At 33.3% G+C, this 22,828-nt stretch overlaps 1 protein-coding gene and 1 long non-coding RNA gene across 2 annotated transcripts in view; one reads left to right on the forward strand and one right to left on the reverse strand.

Moving 5' to 3' along the window:
* The window catches only part of RIMS1 (regulating synaptic membrane exocytosis 1), a 491,685-nt gene that overhangs the window by 350,456 nt on the left and 118,401 nt on the right, over positions 1–22,828 (forward strand). Inside the window, 3 exon segments of the mRNA XM_042939159.1 lie at positions 3,650–3,733; positions 12,723–12,794; positions 19,974–20,086. Coding sequence (XP_042795093.1) covers positions 3,650–3,733; positions 12,723–12,794; positions 19,974–20,086 — 269 coding nt within the window.
* LOC122220084 lies at positions 9,879–18,904 on the reverse strand. The gene is made up of 3 exons (XR_006202670.1): positions 18,819–18,904; positions 11,322–11,380; positions 9,879–10,014 (listed from the first exon to the last, which is right to left on the reverse strand). It is a non-coding gene; the product is annotated as an uncharacterized LOC122220084 (long non-coding RNA).

The following is a 22,828-nucleotide window of genomic DNA, read 5'->3' on the forward strand; positions in this document are numbered from 1 at the left end:
GACCAGGAGCTTGCTTGAATAAATTTCCCTCTACATGGAAAACATGAGGAATAAGGGAAAGGAGGTACCTACCTAAAACTTAACAACTGTAATTTGAATTAAAATAAATAAACTGGAATTGAATTAAAATTTAAAAAAATAACAGTATAAGTACCTATATTAATTTTGCTTTAAAACAATTTTGGGAAAAATGAGGGTTTTTTTTTCTTTTTATGTATTTTTGTTTCAAGTTTTTATTTATAAATTCCAGTTAGGTAACATATAATGTAACATTAATTTCAGGAGTAGAATTAAGTGATTCATCATTTACATATAACACGCAGTGTTCATCAGAAGTGCCCTCCTTAATAGCCATCAGCCCTTGTTTTAAATATTTTCTTTTTAAGCAATCTCTACACCCAATGTGGGGCTCAAACACACAATCCTGAGAGGAAGAGTCACATGCTCTTCCGACTGAGCCCACCAGGTGTACCCCATCACACATTTTTCAAAGGACTAAAATAAATAGTGGGATTAGAATATAAAAATACTATATAATCAGTTGTCTCATTTGTTCAGATTTAGGTTCTAATATTACAGTAATTCACAGATTAAAAAAAATTTTTTTAATGTTTATTGTTGAGAGAGAGAGAGAGACAGAGAGTGAGTGGGGAAGGGGCAGAGAGAGAGGGAGACACAGAATCCGAAGCAGGCTCCAGGCTCTGAGCTGTCAGCACAGAGCCCAACGCGGGGCTTGAACTCACGAACTACGAGATCATAACCTGAGCCTAAGTCAGACACCTAACCGACTGGGCCACCCAGGCACCCCAACTCACAGATATTTCTTTTGCTATTTATGGAGTGAATGGTTTACATTTCCATATAATTTCTCTTTCAGATAATTAAGCTGCTTTTCCATGTTATGCCAAGAGAGATGCACCATTGAAGGATGTGTACATATGAAAGCATAAATATTAGTTGCACATTTAAACACATGCGTATTTGTTTTATAGTGTATTATTGCTGGGGGAAAAAGACATGATGAAAGAACCATTTATTTGCATATCGAGACCTGTCAATTCTAATTCCTTTATATCTTATCAGCAGGTCCCCTCACCACTGGTAATCTGTTACTTAAGGTTCTCACTATTTCTTACCTGTATTAACTTACTATCTACTTGGATATTTGCAAATATAAGCTACTCATTCAGTGCAATGCATAGTTTATATAACTGTCAAAACTCAACCAAAAAACACTACAATTCCTTATGCAAGGAGCTCACAGCCTGTTAATTCCATCCCTTAACCATCAGAGTGACCTTTCTTCTACTGTGATCACAGTGAAAGGGATGAGCTCCAACATAATAGACATTCCTGAATTAATGAATTTAGGATACCTGATGTTAAAGTGCAAATGCTGTAACTAACCAGTGTAACTTATAGGCAAGCTAGTTTGGAAAGAGAAATCAAGAAAAGGAGCTTCATGATTAACAGCTGCACCGTGCTACCTTCCAAGATGAAAATGGAAGTTGAACCCTGTGTTTTAGCAAAATAACAAGGGGATAAAGATTCAAATTTTGACCTTTTATTCTTTGTAATAGGAGAGAAAGAAGTTGCACACAGTTTAAAAGCATGTAAAATATCCTAGTATATCTGAAACTCACAAATATGGGTTCTGTTAAAACTTACCTAATATCTAGTCTTTGGACAAAAATTGAGCATAAGTTGGTCTTGCTCCCATATTAAATATATGGTGGGAAAGCAAATGGATTTTATTATATTGGTACCATATATCAGCATATTCAGAAGGACTTTGAATGTACAGATAATCCATGTATTATGCTAAATATTTTGTCAAGAATTACCTTTTCATAGCTTGCATTCACAATTGCTTGTTTCCAAATGTACACCTTTCTCCTTCATAGCTTTTCACTGCATGTTTCATAATTACAGCATTTTTCTTTACTTTTTTGTTTAAATAAACACAAGGACTGGAATTTTGCCTCAAGAAGCAGGGTTACTCATGATCCTGTCAAGTTAACATTACTTATCACTTTACAGAAAAACACATTAGCCATGTTTTTGTGTTTCCAAATCCTGTAAAACTTCAGCACCTCAAGTTTTAACATGACTGAATCCAGCTTCATGTAGAAGACAGGGTGGTTGTGATTTCAATTATTTTAGAAATATTTTTTCGTTATTGTTCTTCAGAACAGAAGCCAGTAAAGTGAAATATATTTTAAAGCTTTTGGACTGGGTTGACCAACTATCTCAATAATCTAAAATTATTAAATAATTTCAAATTAATGCAAAGTATTTTTAATTTCACAAACATGTAACACATTTAAGAGTACATGTCACACAATTTTCTTCTCTGCCTAAATTCTGCTATTGAATATCTTTATTTGCCTCACACCTTCCTCAAAGCCCTGCTTGAATCATGACAAATTTATCTAAGGCGGATTGATGAAGCAGGCTTCCAAAGGGCTTTCAGAATCGAGTATCTGCTGGTCTCAGATATCCTGGTCACATGTTGACAGCCCTTTGCTGTTTTTGTCTAGATTATCAACTAAATCCAATAAGCCAAGTGAAAAGGCAAAAAATACAGATTAAAAAAAAACAAACAACCAACAGGACCAGTCTACTTTGAATAATTATAAAATCTTATATCTAGATGAGTCCTTAAAGATCATTCAGTTATCCCTTGTTGAATAAAAGGAAGCCAGTATTAACAGAAATTATCCTGTTTAAAATGCTCATATCTAATATGTAAAAATTTCCAAATCTGGCCTGCTCTGTCCCTTATTGCCTCTTTTCAGTTTTCAACTAGGTGTTTGTAATTTGTGGTTATACACAGACAGAATCTCAAAATAGTTTAACAAAGAATAAACCAAGATTCAGACTTTCATTTAACTGTTATTCACAAAAAATATTATTGTAAATACAGAAATAAAAAAACCACTGTTTAATCTATTGGGAGATACTTTTGCAAATAAAGATTTGCAGAAATTTTTTACAAGTAATATTTCCCACTTTTATCCCTCAGTGTTTTTTACTCACAATTTTTAAATTTCAGTAATTAGTGCTACAGTTTCCCCCAAGAAAATTTGTTAAGATTTCACTGGTTAGCATTCCTATGAATTATTTCTTAATGTCATTGTTTCCACACTGAAGAGCATTTTTCTTTCTTTCACCTAAACTGTGTTTCTCCTTTGTATTAAATTCACACACCTCATCTTTGCCACTTTATCCAGTAATTTCAACACCTGGTATCAACTAAGTATTGGTAGCTTATTAAACCTATTTTATTCAAACATAAGCCAAATTCTTAAGGGTGCATCTTTTTCACTTAAAGTTATATATATGTGTGTGTGCAGATATGTATACACACACAAGCACGGTTTAAAAGAAAACAATTACACATAATAGATTTCAAACATCTTCCCAAGTAAATTGTTTCTCTGTTCACTTATAGGGTAACAAGATTTATTTCCTTACATTATAATTTATCTTTCCAAGGCTTATCAAAATCAGGAGTAAATTGTGGAGCAAAGAAGCTACCCTTTGCCTTTTTGCGGTGCTTTTCCAGTCCTGTTGTTCCATATAGTCTTTTATGTTAGAAGTTACTAAATGTCCTGTTTTTTTCCTGTCTTGTTCATTGGGCAAACAGGGGTAAATGGTCCCCCTCCCTAGATAGGAGACGACCTCCTAGCCCCAGGATTCAAATCCAGCATGCATCTCCGGAGAATGACAGGTACTAGCCAACTCCTCCTCACAAACAAGTGGCTTCAACAGGCTTCTAGGCCACCAAGTGAAGGATGACCAAGAAATGTGGGTTGTGATATGCTTCCTTTCAGGAGCCAGAACCACATATTTTGCATATCCACCTCTAATAACACACCTCAGAGTGTTTCCTGAAATGAGAGTGGCATGCAAATGCTATAGTTTAGACAAACTAAGCCAGATCCAGCGGAAGAGTTCTGTTTTAAATGGGCATTTGTTTCAGTGTTTTGATTTTCTAGAAACACACTTAAATAATTGTTTTTGTTTAAACATTCATGAATAAATAAAAATTTTCAGGTGCTTTAAAATTTATTAAAATCTGTGACAGACTTTGTTATATCGGTTGGTGGTTTAATCTCAGTTGTCTTGTTTTTTTACTACATAAATTTGTTAATAATAATTTTAGGTTTGGAGGTACATTAAAAACATCTGATTGAAAGTAGAATAATGGGTTCTTATAAATCGTATGAATATTGTGTTTTTAAACCAAATACTGCCAAGGGCTAGAGCCAGTCTACAAGGTAGGTTTTTAAAAATAGCATCAGTGCTTTGAATCTACTTCATGCTGATATGTCAGAAATGCTTTGTTACCTTTCTCGGTTGTAGTTAACCCAGTTCTCCTGTTTTATGGTGTTTGTCATATATAGTCCTTATCTTTAGGTATCTTTTTCTGACTGGTCACAGAAGGTTATTGGATATTTAGGATATGTTTCTTCTAGTTTAAGTAGAAATTCAGTCAACACATTGGTAATATATATTAAATAGATAAGTATGTTTGGTAGCTCAAAAACAGAACAGCTAGTCATGCAAGCATATACAGGAGGTTCCTTTTGTTTATTTGTTTCCAATATGTGTGGTGATAGCAGAGTAATTGCAGTCTTACTTAAGAGTGATGTAATTTTTTTTTCAATATCTGTAAATAGTCAAAATATCTTCAGGGTTTCAAATGGAAAGAAAACTAAGCCCTGTCACCCAGAAAAAATTAAGTCATCTTACAAATGTTGGAAAGGACCACAAACTAGTAGTTTATAAAGACTTTAAGAATATTTTATCATCTTTTAATCTTTAAGAAATTTACCTTTTAATATGACTTAAAGTATTTGAAATTTAAAACTAATTCCTTCTGCTACTTATCTGGTTTCTAGGATAGAATTTCTGAGAGCAGACAAATTAGTAAAATATCCAATCTAAAAATTATTATAAATTTAAAGTAGTCTCAAAAAAGATACAAAATAATCATATAAATTAAATCAAAGGTTACATCCATTGCTACTCATTCATTGAACAGATATTTATTGTGCCCTGCTGTGCACACTATTCTTATGGCTAGCGTCACAGCATGTATAAGAAAAGCAAAGTTCTGGCCATTCAAGCAACTTGGAATTTCTTTTTATAAAACACAATTCTGGAAAGCCTTTGAATTTATTCCAAACAAATCAATCAGTGGATTTCATCATATGTACTGACTGAGTATAGGACAATTAAATATAATGGTCTTTATAATGAATATAAATGTAAGTTTATCAGGACATAGATTAAGCAAAATGGATATCCAAACAATAGTTTCAGTTCTTATATACATGAGATGAAAATTAGTTGAAAATTAGATGTCACTTAATGACATATGAATTAATTATGTTACTTGATTTAATAGATTGTATATATAACTTTACGGGTAGTTTTAGGAATGGAAATGGTTATTTTAGGTAAGATTACTATGGGAACCTTTACTAATATGTAATTCTGAATACACATTTTTTTATTATGATGATTTGTAAATAAGATCCATGTTCAACCAACAGAAATACTTTTTAAATAGCTAGATACTATTACTTGTTACTATAGGGAACAGAAAGTTATTTACAATAAACTTTTATTAAAATATAGGAATATGTGCCCATAGAGAAATACCAAAATCAACAGATGCTAAATTCATAGGTAACCATGTCAGTCATTTGGCAAACTTAACTCTTGCATCTTACCTCTTACCAGATTTATTTATTTATTCAGAAGTTTCTACCAATTTCCAAATGAAGTTAATAGAACATCAAATCTGGAGATGATGAATGCCCATAATGTTTTGGGCATCAGGTGACTTTTGCCCCAGGTCACTGGTAACTAACAGAGTATTCTAAAATCAGTCACAGTTTATATAATCAGCCTTTGGACGTCCTGTATCAGGGTCCTACTTGATTATAGCAGTAATACAAAAAATTTTGCTTAAGACAGTTCCCTAGTAAGTTGGAAAGCATTTAGCTGCCCCTTTATTTCTTACAGCATAAATGTACACATACATGCATGTATGCACATTCACGCACACACACAATTTTTAATGTATCCTTTCTCCACAATTTAATTTCAGTTTCAAACAGTCTTGATGTCATCTCAGGCTATATCATAGATTTATTTGTAATTAACATGGAAGTAGGTTTGTCTAGATCTGGAAAAATTTCCTAGAAGTTGTAGAATATTTAAAACAATGATAAAAAGAAAATACATAGATTTGGAACCCCAGGAATGGTTCTGACTATAAAATTGTAGGGAAAATTTCCTTGCAGTTTTATTACTAAAAATGTTCACATTTAAGAAATAATCACTCCAATAACAAAATACCTCTTAGTAAATGGCATCATTTTAATATGTAAAAAGTAACTTTTATCAATCTGTGTATACATAATTCTGTTTATGAATCTTAATAAAATTTGCATCTATTTATGGCTTCAAACTAATCAAATTTTTTTTGCGTTACAAGTTAGAAACAAATGCGTTCTAATAAACCCCTGAAGCATCAAGGTTCTGAGTTTAGTGCTCACAGCTGAATCAATAATTCTTAAATGTGAAAGACTAGTATAAATAATCATAATTATTATTGACTAATTCTACTTTAAACTATTCTTGGTATAAATGCTTTTTCAGGAAAATGCAATATATCCTTTTGGTACATTTTGACATGTATTTTAACCCTTTATTAATTTGAAGTCACCAATTCCAATATGTGATTAAATATATTTTTGCATCATTACACATGGTATCTTTAAGGATTTTTTTTAAGGTGTGTGACTTAAATAAATACTAAAAATATTTGATGAAATGACCCTATTTTCCAGGACTTTAAATTATTGGAAAGAAGTAAATTATTGGAACAAGTAAAGCATCCCGCTGTGTTTAAGATTAATTCCTAAGTTGCTAAAGTTCTTTTTCTTTTGCAAATAATCTTATTTGTATAGTTTCCCACACCTGTCACTTAGTAGCAGCTACTTGCCTGTTGGAATCTTTGACCAAAAGTGTCACATGGTTTCTTTTGATTCAAACTGAATGAATCTTCTCTCTTCCTTAAGAGAATCTTCTGGAATGAAGAGATCATCTGTTTTTTTTTACTTCCGAAATTCAGAGCAGTTACCACAGTGATACAGAGTTAATGTAGAACCATTCATAAATTCAGTACATTACTTACCATTTTTATTTGTTTCATAACATCTTTTGTTATCTGTGTTTTTCAAAGATGTTCTTTATTTGAATGAGTGAAATATACTCATTCACCAAAATACTTAAGTCCGTTTAATGGCTATAGTCATATATATAACTATCAATACTTAAAAAATGTACATGCATCTTAACTGCATGCAGCTATCTTCACTGTGTGTGAACATTTCTTATTTAAGTAGATTCTATTCACATACAATACTTTCTTCCTAAACTTATGAAGACACAAGATGAGTCACATCTTGAGTCACGGGATGGATTTGCCTTCCACATTAAGCCATGTAGATCGTTGGCCAGCAAATATACGGATATTTACTCATGATATCCGTGTTAATTCTAATTAAATTAAAACATTATGTGGTAGATTTTTGTTACATTTTCTCCCAAACAGAACATACTGTATTTTCATTTTATTATAAAATACCTTTAATAGTATTACTTTTTTTATTAACATTAGACTTTAATAGAATTGTAATATCTTCAGAAAAGCTGTATTTACCAATGTCTTTAGGAAATTGCTCTAATTGAGTTTAGTTACTGAAGAGGAAAGGAAAATAGCACAGAAATAGATTTTAACCATTACCTCTCTTCATTAGTACATTTTATGAATCTTCACATTTAAATTAATAGAATAATAAAAATGGAACTTCAAGAAATTAGATTAATTAGGAACATTGGATATAGAACACTGGATATGGAACATTGGATCCTTTTCAGATCGTTATTCTTGCTCTAATAATAAAATAATTGTTGTCATACCTTACATTTGGATTTAGTTTGATAACTTTTAAAGAATTCCACTTGTGCCCTGTGAACTAAGAATTATAGGATCAAAACCATACAAGTATTAAGTTTTGAAGTGAAGAGAAAGCTCAATAGTTCTGATTCTTGCATGTGTAAACCAAAGAAACATTCTTTGTGAACAGTAAAATAATGATAAAAACTTTTAATAGAACAAAACTTGTTAAAACCCAAAATAATTAAGACATCATAGAAGCACTGTAACTTTTTTGTTCACTTCTCTCCAGGGGTCCCTCCAGTAAACATTAAATCATGCAAGCCACTGGATGGCAGAATGGGCAGAGAACCTAAGGACATGAGCTCATGATGGTGTCCTCACCAACTTACTAAAGCCTCTGTTATCTTGGATTAGTCACTTAAACCTTATGGGACTCTGTTTCCTCATCTGTAAATTTATGTAGTTGTAGGTAGACTAGCTGAATTCTAGTGTCCCTTGAAGACTACACTTGTGTCTATGCTGCCTTGTTGTATCATTGTATGCATATATTGGGCCAATAATAATGACTGACAGTTCATTATGCATAAGGCAGTAACCGAATGGCATTTTTATGGTATTTTGTATTTTACTGAAGCCCAGAAAACATGAAAAGTTTTATTTCTAAATTTATTTGATTTTATATAAAATGAATTTTGTAACCCTAATTACTTTTTTAGACTCTCAAGTTACAGAGTAAAACTCAAATTATTACTTTTTTAACCATTCATTCAATACCTATGAGCAGCTACTATGTGCTAGGTGTTGACGTTACAGTGATAACTCAGATGGATACCGTTCCTGATTGCGAGGAACTTAGAGTAATGTAAGGTAGAATGTGGTTCATTTCACTATGATCCATTTATGATTATATGATCAGCAGTTTCAGTAGTATAGTACATAACTGTACGTGAATTGTTCTTATCTTTCCCATTTCACATGTCGCAAGATTCTATTCTAAGAAAAGCTGTGTTTAAAATATGCAATGTATTCATAGTTGTAACTTGGGATTTGGAGTGGAAAAGACATTGGAATTTTCTACTTTCTTCTCTATTCTTCCTTTATACTGAATTATTACAATTAATGTGTATGTTAACTCAATTTGAAGATCCTTTTAAATGGTTAAAAGAATGATAAAAACCTGTCCTTTGTAGAAATCTTAGGATGAATCTTCAATAAAAGCAAGTTTCTATAGCATTTAGAGAGAGATAAAAAAAAAAGGTCATTCTTGACAAGTGAGTTAAAAATATAAAAAATTAGATGTATGAACCGCTGCATGAATTTTTGTCACCCAGTTACGGAACAGTGACTGAGTTTGGCACTATTATAGATAAATAAAATTCTTCACCTTCATGAAACAAATATATGTAACTATCAGTTTAAATAATACTTTTATAGCACTTACCACTAGCTAGTTCTAAGTAATGCTAAAACTACTTCAAATGCTTGTTTTATGTAATGTTGCAAACAAAGACTATAATAAAAAATAGTAAGGTTGAAATATTTAGAGTTAGCAAACTTGCGATGTGGTAGTATTATTTCCACTTCACAGGTAAGAACAAAAAACTGAGGCACAAATTGGTTAAGTAACTTGACTAAAATTACCCAGCTAGACAGAAACAGACAGTTTAACCCAGACAGTACGAGTCCAGTGTCCATGCTTTTAACTACTGTGTTCCAGAGTCATTTATGTCACAGACGCAATGTGATCACTGCTTTTGAGATTGTGGAGTCTCATTTGACCTCGTGTTTTCACATTTAATGACTTTGTGCGTTAGAGAAAATTATTTAATCTCTCTAAGCCTCAATCTTTTTATTTTTAAAAGGGATAAAAGAGTAGTACCTACCTCACTAGATTGTGAGATCAGATGAGTTAATTCCGGTAAAGCAGTCATGCCAGCATACAGCAAACTCTTAGTAAATGTTAGATGTCATTGGTATCATCATCATTGTTGTCATCACCACCATCATTTTGGATTGCTGTGATAATCAGTCTAGAATACAGATATATTATAGGGATCAGAAGAGGAAGACTTGAAAGTTTTACAGAAGTAAAATCTCAGTGGGGTCCAGAAAGATTAATAGAAATTAGTAGGGATAGAAACAAAAGCAGACAAGTTCTGAAAGATGCTATAACCCTTTTGTTGTGCAGGGGTAAAAAGTTTGTACAAAAGTCTACCAGATTCTACACGTCCCTCACCACCACCCCCCTCATGGCCAAACTTGGCCATCTGACTCTTCCCTCTCCAACAATTTTCTTTCTGGTCTCCTTACTTTGCTTGGACATACCAGGCACAAACTTGCCTTAGGGCCCCTGTACTTGCTGTTTCATTTTCCTGGGATACATTTTCCTTAGATATATAACAGGTCTAACTCCCTCCTGATCTTAGGTTACCAATTCAAGGACTCCTTCCCTGATCACCTTACTTAAAATGGCCATCTGCATCTGCCCCCAAGCCCCTCCCTCACACACATTTCTGATCCTGCTTGCCCCAGTGGACTTGTTGTTGTTGTTAGCATTTGTCACCTTCTCATATGCCATGTAATTTATTTGTGGGCTTTTTGTTGTTGTTGCTTATTGCTTGTCTCCTACAGATAACATGTCAATTACTTGAAGGGAGAAATCTTCTGTGTATATGTGTGTGTTCACAGGCATGTGTTCACAGACAACTAGCAGTGTCTGGCATATATACATGTCCAGCAAATATTTGTTGAATGAATAAACGAGTGAAGGAATGAAAACCTTTATGGCAATGAGTTTCATGAATTGGCCTAAAACTCTGTACTCTCATTCTGCTTTCTGCTGAATATGAGAAAAGGAACACTTGTCCTCCCAGTCCCTGAGCATTCTTAGAACAATGCATAAATTTCCCATAATGGTATATTTCTTTTTATTTTGAGCTCAGATATCTACTGGGCCTGCAGTAGCTCCTGCTATATATATGCCTCCCTTCCCTTTGCCTTAGGAACAAGCTTTCCTTCCCAACAACCATCTCACATTGATTTTGGGCACATGCCACATACTTCTCTAGTCTTCTACACACTACTATCAACCTCTCCTGATCACAGGATCAACAAAGTAAATAAGAATATCGGAGATATGCCTTTCACATCAGAGGTCATCTCTTAGTGCTTTCCTAGGCCTGTACCCTATTTCGTGCTTTCTTCCCTTCTGGAGCAAGAGTGTACCCCAAGGGCATAATCAGAATCTACTTCCTCCCTTCTCTTTGCTGGACAGTATATGACAGAACAGGTTAGGGGCCAGACATACTTACATTCTGATCCTAGCTCTACTACTTACTGGCTGAGTAGCCTTGTCCTGAGTCTATTTCCTCATCTTTGAAATGAAGATGACACTTTCTGAAAGGAAAGTCGTGAGGGTTAAATAAGTCAGTGCCTCCCTCAGTGCCTGGCATAAAGCTGTCCTTCAATATATCCTCTTTTCCAAATAGTAAAGGAAAGTGGTAAGTGAGAAATGGTTCCCCCCTCTGCTTAAACCCTTTCTTCATCTCTCAGAAGTGAGATGTCACAGTAACAGAAGGCTGAAGAACACACAGCCGAAACCCTGAATTGGAAGGACAACCCAGTGAACCCAGTTTTTGGCAATAGAGAAAGAGATGGGGAGAGATGAACAGCCCCAGAAGTCTATACACACCATGAAGGTGGACTTTTTACTTTGACGTGTGTTTCTAGTGGGCTTCAGAGCAGGGCTTGACATATAGGATACACTCAGATTATCTGGCATTAATAAGTAATGGCAGTTTTCTCTTTGTTGTTGGAAGAAATAGGAAAGAAAAATAAGCATAAGTTTAAAGACTCAACTATTGTGATAAAAATACATAATTATCAAGATTAAAGTGCAAATTACTTTTTATGGTTTCTCTGGAATTTTTTAAAATAAGTTTCTTGACCATAATATTTTATATTTATTTCAAACATATAGTAGGCTAGACACATTTTAGGTCAAATAGGCATACGTAAACTGCTGCTTAGGGAGGTACGCTCTCTATAAACATTTCTTTGGGAAAATGCATTTCAAGTTGTAAATGTTCAGTGTACATATATTTACTTCTGGAACATAAAGTAAACTGGGAACTTTATTAGTTTGGTTTGTGATATGTGATTAGCTTTTTAAGATGCTACATGGTCGCAAAAGCATAGTTATGATCAATTTGGAAATAATTTTAATATTTGATTTAAAGTGATGTGAAGCATATTTCACTATAGTATTTTTCTTCAGTTCGTATTTTGCAAGAGAAGAATAACAAAAAAATCTTTGTAGCACCATGTTTCAACTTGTAAAATAGAGGGCACGTCATCCCTTTGTGGTCTTTCAGCACCTAAACCATTGCTGTCATCACATCTGTCATCACTACATTTCCCCACTGGGTTTATTTACTCATTAGGAGAGGCAAAGTTGCTCAGCAGGGGCCCATACTAAGTCCTTACTGCAAACAACCCTGCCTGGACTAATGGAACTTCTTGTGTCTCCTGTTGGGCAACTTGTGTCTTCCACCCAGCACCAACTCTGATTTTTATTTTTATTTATTATCACTTGTTTTTATTTTAAAAAGCATTGACTGACAAAACCATTTAAAGAAGATAATTGTCATTTTCATGCCTGTTGCTTTTATCATTGTATGATATTATTGTAGCTCTATTCATCATATATTTTGTATTTCTTTAACATTTCATTCCACAGGCACTCCAGAAAGTCTGAAAGATCTAGCATCCAAAAACAGACTAGGAAAGGCACTGCCTCTGATGCAGAAAGGTAGGCTTGGTGTTGTGCTGTGTGGCCATCTTCTGTTTCAGCTGATATATTCAAGGGTGCCTTCTCTCATTTTACATGATCGGTTCTTAAGCACAGATTGTGGTGTTTAAAGACATTCATTTAAATAAACTTCGCCTATTGGAATGGCCTCAAAAAACAAGAGAAGGGTAATTTGAAGGTGGCCCTTAAATCTTAGGGTTTAAGAAAAATCTCATATATTTCTCATAGTGATCATGTTGATTACTAAGGAGGACTAAATCTGTACTCATTCCTACTTACATATTAGGACATCAATATTTTGTTTCTGAGATTATTTAAATGTTAGCAATGAACATAATACTTAGGATATGCAAATATTTTGAGTGTTATTTATCTGAACGATGTTTAAAAAAATCTTTTTTCTGTGAATAGGTCTAAGTTATACTTGTATATAAAAGATACTTGCTGAGTTAATGTAAAAGTTAAAGGAATTACTGACCTTTCTTTGCAATTTATCCAATTTTACAGATTTTTTTGCTATTTTTAGGTGTAAGATATTAACACATTATTTTACATAGCTGTTAAAAAACACCAAATGTCCCATTAACATATTATTCATTCATCTAAAAATTATCGAGAACATACAGGGGGACACAGATGTAAATGAAAGAATGTATTAAAGTGTCGTAGCTATTACTACAGAGGTATGCATAAGATACAGGGGGAACACAGGGGAAAATGTGGAGTGGGAACAGGAAATATCTCATAAAAGGTATTGCTTGAGTGAAATCTAGATACATAAAAGTAGATGTGAAGAGAATAGCCCATGAGAAAGAAAAAAAAAATGGGAGAAACACTGAGGCTTAAAATTTCCTCTTGATTTTGGGGGATTTGTATACATTTTGAGAGGGAGAATTCTTTCAGGAACTGGGAGAGAGTGATGAAAATAAAACTGGAGAAATCCCTAGATGTTTTGTTGCACATGCCCTTGTGTGCTATTTAACAGAGTCTCAACTTCTGTTTTATCCATCCATCAACCATCGATAGGCTGAAAGACAGATGATTGGTTTTGAGTTCCAGAATTATAGAACACTATAACAACATTTTGTAAGGTGGATTGAAAGATCCAAGGGCAAGTGGGAGAAACCAGCTAAGCTGTCACAATAGGCTTGATTGAGATAGACTCTGTACAATTTAGTTATTCATTGAAAGGATATGTGCCCAACTATGTGCTAAGTTCAAAGAATAAAATAGTGAACAGCAAAAGAGGAAAGCTTCCCAGGAGATATTACCTCTGAGTTGAGATTATAAGTGTGAATAGGTATTAGTTACATCAAGGAATGTGAATAACGGGAGTATGGGATTTTTTCCTAGTTAATATCTATGGAAATGCTGACTATTTAGGGAATCTAATTCCCAATGGAACAAGGATTTAGAGAATTCAGAACAGTGTTGAGTAGAAATTAAATTTTACAAAGGAGCTAGGCTTCGAGAAAGGAAAGAAGTACAAAGCTCTAGCACTTCAGATAGATAGGTAGATAGACAGACTGCAATGAAACAGTACTGATTATGTTTCTATTTACATATTATTTAATGTCATCTCAGTTAACTGCAGTTTCTTAACTAGCATTATAAGTGACTTAAATTCCTTAGGCAAATTTTTAATCTTTAACTGTCATTCACTGACCCCTGCCTCACAGACAGACATAATTTCAATTATTTTTGACATGATTGAAATTTTTCCTCAGAGTCTTATTTTTATTTTGTTCAGGCTTTTTTAAATTCACTTAACAGTTACTAGTTGAGTGACTACTGTGTGCAGTTCTGTAGTAGGATATATCAATGAGGAAGTCTTTGACAATAGGATACTGTTTTACAAAATGCTAGATGATTCTAGAATCAACTGATGGTATTTAACTACAAATGAGTAATATTTGAGCATTTTCTTCTACAACACTGAAAATACCTGTAAATAAATACAAATCCTCCTTCCTTCCAAAAAGAGTAGCAAGAATGTGATTGATTTCCCCAGTCTCAAATGTTTGCTGCTTAAGGACCATATTCATATTACTCTTGCTTTATATACTTTGCTAGTAGGTTTTAATGTAGAAAACTCAAACCTTTTAAGTGTGCATATTTGTTTTATTATAATTAAAGCTCTCCATTGACTTTTATTAGAGTATATATCATATCTCAAGTGAGCAGAATAATTAGTTACAAAAGAAGAATTGCCTGGATTTTCTAGGTTTGTGTCAGCTCTCAGTTCTTGAGAAGATGCCTTGAGTTGACATCTAACCTCAGGTGAATTGAGGTCACAGTATGAATGCCTTGGGCATTGATTCTTGGCCTTTGGGAAGCTAACAGCATACACAAAGGATTCATACCACACAGCCACACCTTGGCTCCTGGCAAAATTTGCTATTTAATGGTCATCAGTTTTGAAGGCCCTTTTTGGCCTTAACAAATTTGGCCTTATGAGTAATAGTCTTATAAGAAAATACTTTGAAAGATGGTGACCAGTTATAGACAGAATATAAACAGAACTGATGTCTGACTTTGGTGCCTAGCCATTGAAAGCAGTGCTTCAGATTCTCTTGGGAAGTTCCTTAGTAAGATAAAAGTCTGACTCTTAACTCTCATATGAATTCAGCTATATGACCTGCTAGCACCATTTCTCATTTCTACCCTAGTGACTTTTCTTCTTGTAGAACCTATACTCTGCAACCTACCTGGGGGATAATTTGTCAGGACTAGTATTTAGAATTGGTTGTATATACAATGTTGTACTGGGGCTATTAGAAAGGGACTGTATAGGCCTGTAATGACCATTACAAGAGGAACCATTTTGAACTGTTGACCTTAAATACCACGTGCATGTCCATCCCGTAACAAGTCATTAAAAAAAAAAACAGAATTATATTATTAAGCTGCAATGAAGAAATTTACTGCAAGACCATTTGCAACAATAGAAATGTCTGACTGACAACCTCAGGTTTTGGTGAGAAATGTGTTTTACTTAAGTTCAAGTCAAAACCCTAGTCTTAGGTGAAGAGAGTAGGCACAGATTGTACTAAGTGGTAAATATTTAGATATGCATTTGGAGATGGTGAACTAGCTTGAGACATACTTAGGTTTGAATTGGAGTTTTTCTCTAGAAGACTTATTTTTTGCTTAAAAATTATGAGTTATTTATAGATCTATATAGCAGAGTAGGTATTCATTAAATGCCATTTCACCTTTTGTTCCTGTAAACTCTCAGGAGACAATTCTGTTAAACCTTGTCAAACAAGTTGATATTTGGATATATATTTATGTTTTGTTTTATAAGATTAACAATATATCCAAGGGTTTGCCATTTCTCATAATGTGATATAACAAACCTATCTCAATAGGCAGAAAAGGGAGCAAGTATTGGCACTCAGTGGATCTGTGTGGATCCTGTCTTTACCACATGTTAGCTCTTTATCTTTTTACAAGGCACTCTATGATCCTCAGTTTTTCTGTCTATAAAGTAGGAATAATGACACTTCTCAGAACTGTTATGAGAATATCAAAAGAAGAACATACATGTGTATGTATGTGTGCATGCATGCACACACACACATACATGCAGTGCCTGGCATGTATAGATGGTTCCCTATTGATGCTCAGTAAAGAAAAGTTGTTACCATCATTTTCCTCATCCCTCATGCACTCCCTGTTCCATTCTCTAATATGGTTGTTCCTAATTTCTTCCATTCATGCATCCCTACGTTCTTAGCACATCCCATTTCATTGAAATATCAAGGCTCAATAGCCTGGGTTTTGTCAGCATTTCACTTCTGTACCTCAGAATCTCTTGATTAATTCTCCTTTCCTTTCATCTAAAATGAATTATACTTGGTTCCATTATCTCTCATTTCCAAACCTTGCTCTTCTCTTAAGTTCTGCATTTTCATTTACTCTCCTCAGTTTCCTTTCCTACAATTCAGACTTTCTGGCACTTACCTCTCTCTTCCTCAGGCAAAGTGGTTTTTGACACTGCCCCTTTGGTCTACACTTTCATACTCATTACAGTTTGGCTGGCAGCAGGGACTGCTTTGTCACTGAGGGACTTTTAGTTCATGTCAAAGGAAAAACAGATCTTGTGCGAAATGATGGACTGTAAACACTACAAGCTGTGCTCAGACACTGCAAGCTCATGACTTTGGAGATGGGAACACTAAGTCATGTAGTCTTGATCGGTATAATACTGACCTAGAAAACCATTTATCTGCTCCAAAATTGCTTTTTATATCTTTGCCATTTAGTTTGGTGCCATATAAGAGCCACCTAAAGTTTTCACATTTCAAGTCACATTTAAGTAGTTCTTTTAATGCTTACAAATTGCATTAAGGAATGAAGCAAGATTTTAGTGAATTTGAAATGAAATTTCTCAATACTAGGGTGAAAACTGTGTTACTCGATTTTCAGACTACACTAAGAAAGTGTATTTTGAGCAAAGATTGCTTGAAGTTTATTCTCATGACCATGGTTTTTAAAGAGTAATAGATAAAAACTCATTCTTTACCAATAGAAAGGATTTGATCATGTAATCCTTTCCATATAAAGTAATTCTATAGAGTTAAGTTAATGTGAAAAGTCTATTTAGAATAAATGAACAATCTTAGTATGTATAGTTAGTTCTTTTTTCTTTTAATTTGGAAATTGAGACAACAGTCCAGGTTTCAGGATTTGCAGTAGGGTCTGATGAAGCATCTATCTATAGGTCAAGAAGATAAAAATGCACATTATTACAGATCTAAGTTGTACCTTATTGTCCCCTAGAATCTGACATTTTCCCATTTTTTTGTTCTATAATAGGGGAGATTACCCTGTAGTAAAGTAATTACAGCTGTGAAAATCATTTTATCTAAAAGAAAAATTGTCAATCTGAATACAACTTGAATAAAACAATAATATATTTCCAGTGAGCAGTATGTATTTTTTACTCTCATACTTCAAATCACTTGATAAGTGAATTTTACAGCATTGTTGTAGAAATGATGAGGTATTATTTCTTTGCTTCTGTCACTGTAAAAAATAATACAGATTGGGTACATAAACATGCATTTATTTAAAATACAAACTGCAAATGATTTAAAAAGGCAAAAGCATGTATATATTTTAAACAAGATACACATACATCAGTTTTTAATTTTTAATCCTTAATTCGTAAATTGATTTCATAATAATTTTGAACCCTATATTAAGATAACTGTCAATATATGGACAAATATCTTTTCAGACTTATTTTTAATCTTAGAAGACATGTTATTATCCATACATCAGCCATTTGTATTTAGTCAGTTCAATAATGAAACTTTCTCCTTACTGTATCATTTTAATTTGTTGGTCTGCTTAAGTTAACCTCAGAAGATATCTTCCTTTTTGCAGCCTACTTGGAATAGACTTCCTATTGCAGAGTAAACTTATGAACATTGTAAATACAGAGTCTTACAGTGTGCTGTTTCTTCTTGAAGGCATATGCTTAAAGTATTCCTATATTCATGACTCTAATTGTATTTATTCATTCAGTCAGGTTATCTTTATTGAGCTCTTGCTTGCTGTACAGCTGTATTCTAGGTACTAGAGATAGAGCTCAATAAAAAACAAGAGACAGAAGTCTCTGCCCTTGTACAACTTAACAAGAGATTTGTTACATTGGAGGATTCTGGATTAGCCCTCTGAAGACCACATGGCATGCATAGCTGCAGTTACTTGTCCGTTTCGTTTTAATTCCGTTTCAGTGATTGCATGATGATGGGTTTCTTCTGGTTTTTAAAGTCGCTGCCTTGTAAGAGTAACCAGGTTTTCCTTGGACGAATGTGTTGGTATCAAACTTAATGTGACCTGCTGACTGAAGATCTTTTTTGGCCCTAATGTTTTAGGGTTCTCCCACCATGCCTTTCTAGAAGGGGATACGCAGCCCTAAGAGCGACTGATCAGCCAGTCCTTAGGGGAAAACATCCCGCTCGCTCAAGGTCGAGTGAGCACTCTAGTGTCAGAACACTGTGTTCTACCCACCACCTTGCCCCTGGAGGGTCGGCGCCACCTTCTCCGCTTCTGACAAGGTCGCTATTCAGTGTCCAGCCCAGCATTCATGTTCTGCCTCCGGGTGTTGGTGTGGTGTTGTACCTTCCTGAGCACTTGATGCTTTCACTCATTATGACACCATAATTTTTTAATCCTTTCTTTGTGGCACTTAAACCTCTCCCACATCCTCTATTACTTGCATCTATCTTCACTGTGCTGGTAGTAGTCTATAGCTCCTGCCAATTAGCTATCATTGAAAATTAAATTTGACTGTGTTATGTCCTTCCATCTGTTTGTGGCATATTCATATATATATATATATATATTTTTTTTTAATTATGTGAAATTCTTTATGAGAAATTACCTGGAGAATTAAATGTGTATTTTCTTTAAAAAGTATAAGAGAAATTAAAAAAAATTTTTTTGTATGTGTTCAATAAAATCTTAAGAGCATTTTAAAGTTCTTTAGTTTAAAAAAATTTTTGAATGCCAGCAGATGGAGGTCAGCTTACTCATGTGCAGTAGTAATGTATCTGCACACTTCTCAAATTTATATTTGTAATTTTGACCATTCCACCAGTATATTTTATAACATGTACTTAAGGTTATTTTTTTTTAATATCTGTCAAGATTTTTCCTATTTAAAAATAAATAACAAGTGAATGGTAATTTATAAAAGTCTACAGCTAGAACTATTCTTATCACTTACAAATAATTCTAGATATAAACATTCATTAACTTAATTGTAGCAATTTAGGCAACAGCCTTTCTTAACTAATTTATCCACAATGATAGAGTTCAGAGGCTGTAAGTCAATATATTATTTGGTTCAGCACCACCAAAAATGGATAACTTAATGGAAAGCCACAATTTCATAGAAAGTTAATTCATAGAAGGGAGTCTAATTGTACTCAATTCAGAAATTCATTATGCAGAACTGTGTGTGACAGACATTATCCCTGTCTCTTTTAGTCACTTTTTATAATATTTCTTTTACACATACCATCAAAAACATTTGATTTTGTTTCCAAAAGCTGAGTTAGGAGGTTTATGTCTATTTTAATAGTAATAGGATGAAGGGAAGGTATTTGTCAGGCCCTCTTGGAATTTCACCATTTCATTCCCCCCTTTGTTCTTTGCCCACAGAATGCACAGACAAGCAAGTCCGACCCATCCTCCTCCTGCAGACACATCCTTCAGCAATCGGAGGGGCCGGCAGCTACCACAGGTGCCAGTGAGAAGCGGCAGTATAGAACAAGGTATCCAATAAAGAGAGATCATTGTCCAAAAACCTTGGATTTGAGAACCACCTCTTTTTATACTCCTTTTATTAAATGAATAGTACTTTGATTTATGTAGTTTGCAGAATCCTAAGATTTTGTTTCTTGAAATTTTATTCCCAGAACCTAACGGTAGTGGTTCATGGAATATATTCTAACATTGCTGAGTGAGTGAATGAATGAATTTTAGATTGCCAATTAAGAGAGTGAAATCAGCCCTAGAAACACCTTTTTTCAAAGAAACAAAGAAACAAAACACAATTTTTAAAATCTTAGTAAAATATGGTATTTTATGTGTGTGAGAGGGCTTATTTAAGCTTTTTAAAAAATATTTTTTAAACAAACACTTGATCATATTGAAGTCTTTACTAGTATTTTTTAATTTTAATTCATTTGCAATATTCTGTGTTGTTTATACAACTTTTATGAAGAATGACTTAGAGAACACATTTTAGTGTTTTGTGTTTTTTTTAACAGTTCATGTTACTTACAGATTCTCTTATTTTAAGCATATACACATTGTGTTTATTTTCCTAGAAAGAGAGAGAATGGGAAAGAGAAATAGAAAAAGAGAGAAGGAAAAAGTTTTGACAGTGGAAATAAATTCCCTAAAGTATTTGGGCTAGATTATATAAATTCTAGGTTAAAATAGTCACTGTGTTTTTTCATGTGACCCAAGATCTATCCTAATTCTCCATAGGTGAAATGATTTATCAGTATATGTTATCACATAACCAGTGTGGGATCTGTTAAGTAATTTAGTGAAATAATTTTTATTTTGGGGTGGTAATATAAATACAGTGGACTCACATTTAAAACATGTATTCAAAATCTTCATCCCCATAAAATGACTAAAAGGGTAACATTTTGAATATTTTTTCAACAGTGTTGGTTGTTGCTGATATAAAACTTGTATTTCATTCTGTATTGAGGGAGCTGTGTATGTGTTTTACTTAATTGAAGTACTTTACTGAATGTATCACAGAAATGTATCACACAAGTATCACAGAAATGATCTAAGAAGATAAGTACATTGTTTCAAGGACTGTTATGGCAGAATTTATAAATAGACTACTTGGTTATAGAAAGATTAGTGTAGATTTTAAGAAGTATTAACTTACTGATAGAGGAATGCTACTATGGTAAACTCAGGATGTGTATTATTTTTAAAGATTATACATCTCACTGATATATCATGCTTCAGTATTCAGGATTATTATAAGAGTATTCATTTAGTTAATAAGATATATATGCTGCTATGTGAAAATCTGACTTTCTTTTCTAAAATAGCAATTAATTCATTGGAATTCTCAATTCACGTGTTTAACAAACTTTCTTTTCTCTTTTGGGAACATTTTGAGAAGATAATTCATAATGTTTTTATGACTCAAATTAACAACAGCCCAGATGAAAGAAACTGCTTTAAATAAAATTTGGTGTTTATATAAATTATCCATTCATGAACTCCTGTTGCACAACTAAAAGAACTACAAATTCTAGAATTTTTCTACAAACTCAGTGTTATTAGCCATAATTTGCCAAAGATCGATATCCAAAAAGTCATGTGTTCCTAAAATTCTTTGCATTTCCTCCAGTTGCTAAAACACTCTGTAAGTTCAAAAGCATATAAGGGTACTGCATATAACGCATACAGTGAGGTTATAGCTATATTATTTCTGTAGAAATAAGAATTGCTTCTATGAAATAATCTGGAATGTATGCTGGATTTGTTTTTTTTTAAAGCTTATGTTCTATTGTTAATATCAACATTATTGTTTATGATATTCATATTCACAGTTGTCTTTCAGAGAAATCATCAATTTGTAAGGATTGAATTGAGGTGGGAAGAAAGGAATGACTGAGGATGAAATTGATGGACTTATTTTGATATTTAATATCATAAATATACTAGTAAACTCTTTTTGTTATTTGAGGTTCCTGAAATTTGTGATCTCAACAGTCATATACATAAAACTTTTTAAAAATATGAGAACAAACGTGTTATTTTCTCTAAGTGTTTTTCTATAATTAAAATAGGTCAGTTTTACTTTATGATTTTATCATGTGCTCTGGGACCTTTGGTAAATGATGATAGTGTCCACCATCATCTTATCATGGATCTATTTCACACTGAACAGACATGACATCTTTGTGTGTCCCAAAATACATTTTTTAAAGTAAAATATTCATTTGATTCATGGACTAGAAAGAATGTAGCATGTTCTATTTATGATTCATTTCATTGTTCATAGGGCTTTCATAGAATTATGGTTTTTTCTTTTGATATTATTTTTTGAACGTTAGTTATATCTTCTATGAAGTTAATGCTGAGTGCAGTTTATTTGCAATTAAGCCTCTACTTGATTTCCTTCTCTCCAAGTTTCTTTTTCGTTGTTTTTTGTTGTTTTTTATTTTTAACAGAGAGTATTTTTTTTGTTTTGTTTTTATTTTTGTTTTTGAAAAAAGAACTGAGGTGATGATAAGCAGTTGATTGGTAAGAGCAAATATTTCAAATGGTTTAGTTTCCTGGATAGTGATGCAACTTCTTGATGAACTTATAAAGTAATGTTATTCATATGGTTTCTGGGTACAGTTACCTACATGATTGTGTTTTGGATTCATGCCAGGATGATTAGATTGGATGCATGTTTTGTTTTATTTTCTGTAACTCAGTTTTACTACTCTGTCTTTGTAACATAGAAGCAATATGTGCTATTTAAA

Source organism: Panthera leo, chromosome B2 (assembly GCF_018350215.1).
Source record: "Panthera leo isolate Ple1 chromosome B2, P.leo_Ple1_pat1.1, whole genome shotgun sequence".
Taxonomy (NCBI): Eukaryota; Metazoa; Chordata; class Mammalia; order Carnivora; family Felidae; genus Panthera; species Panthera leo.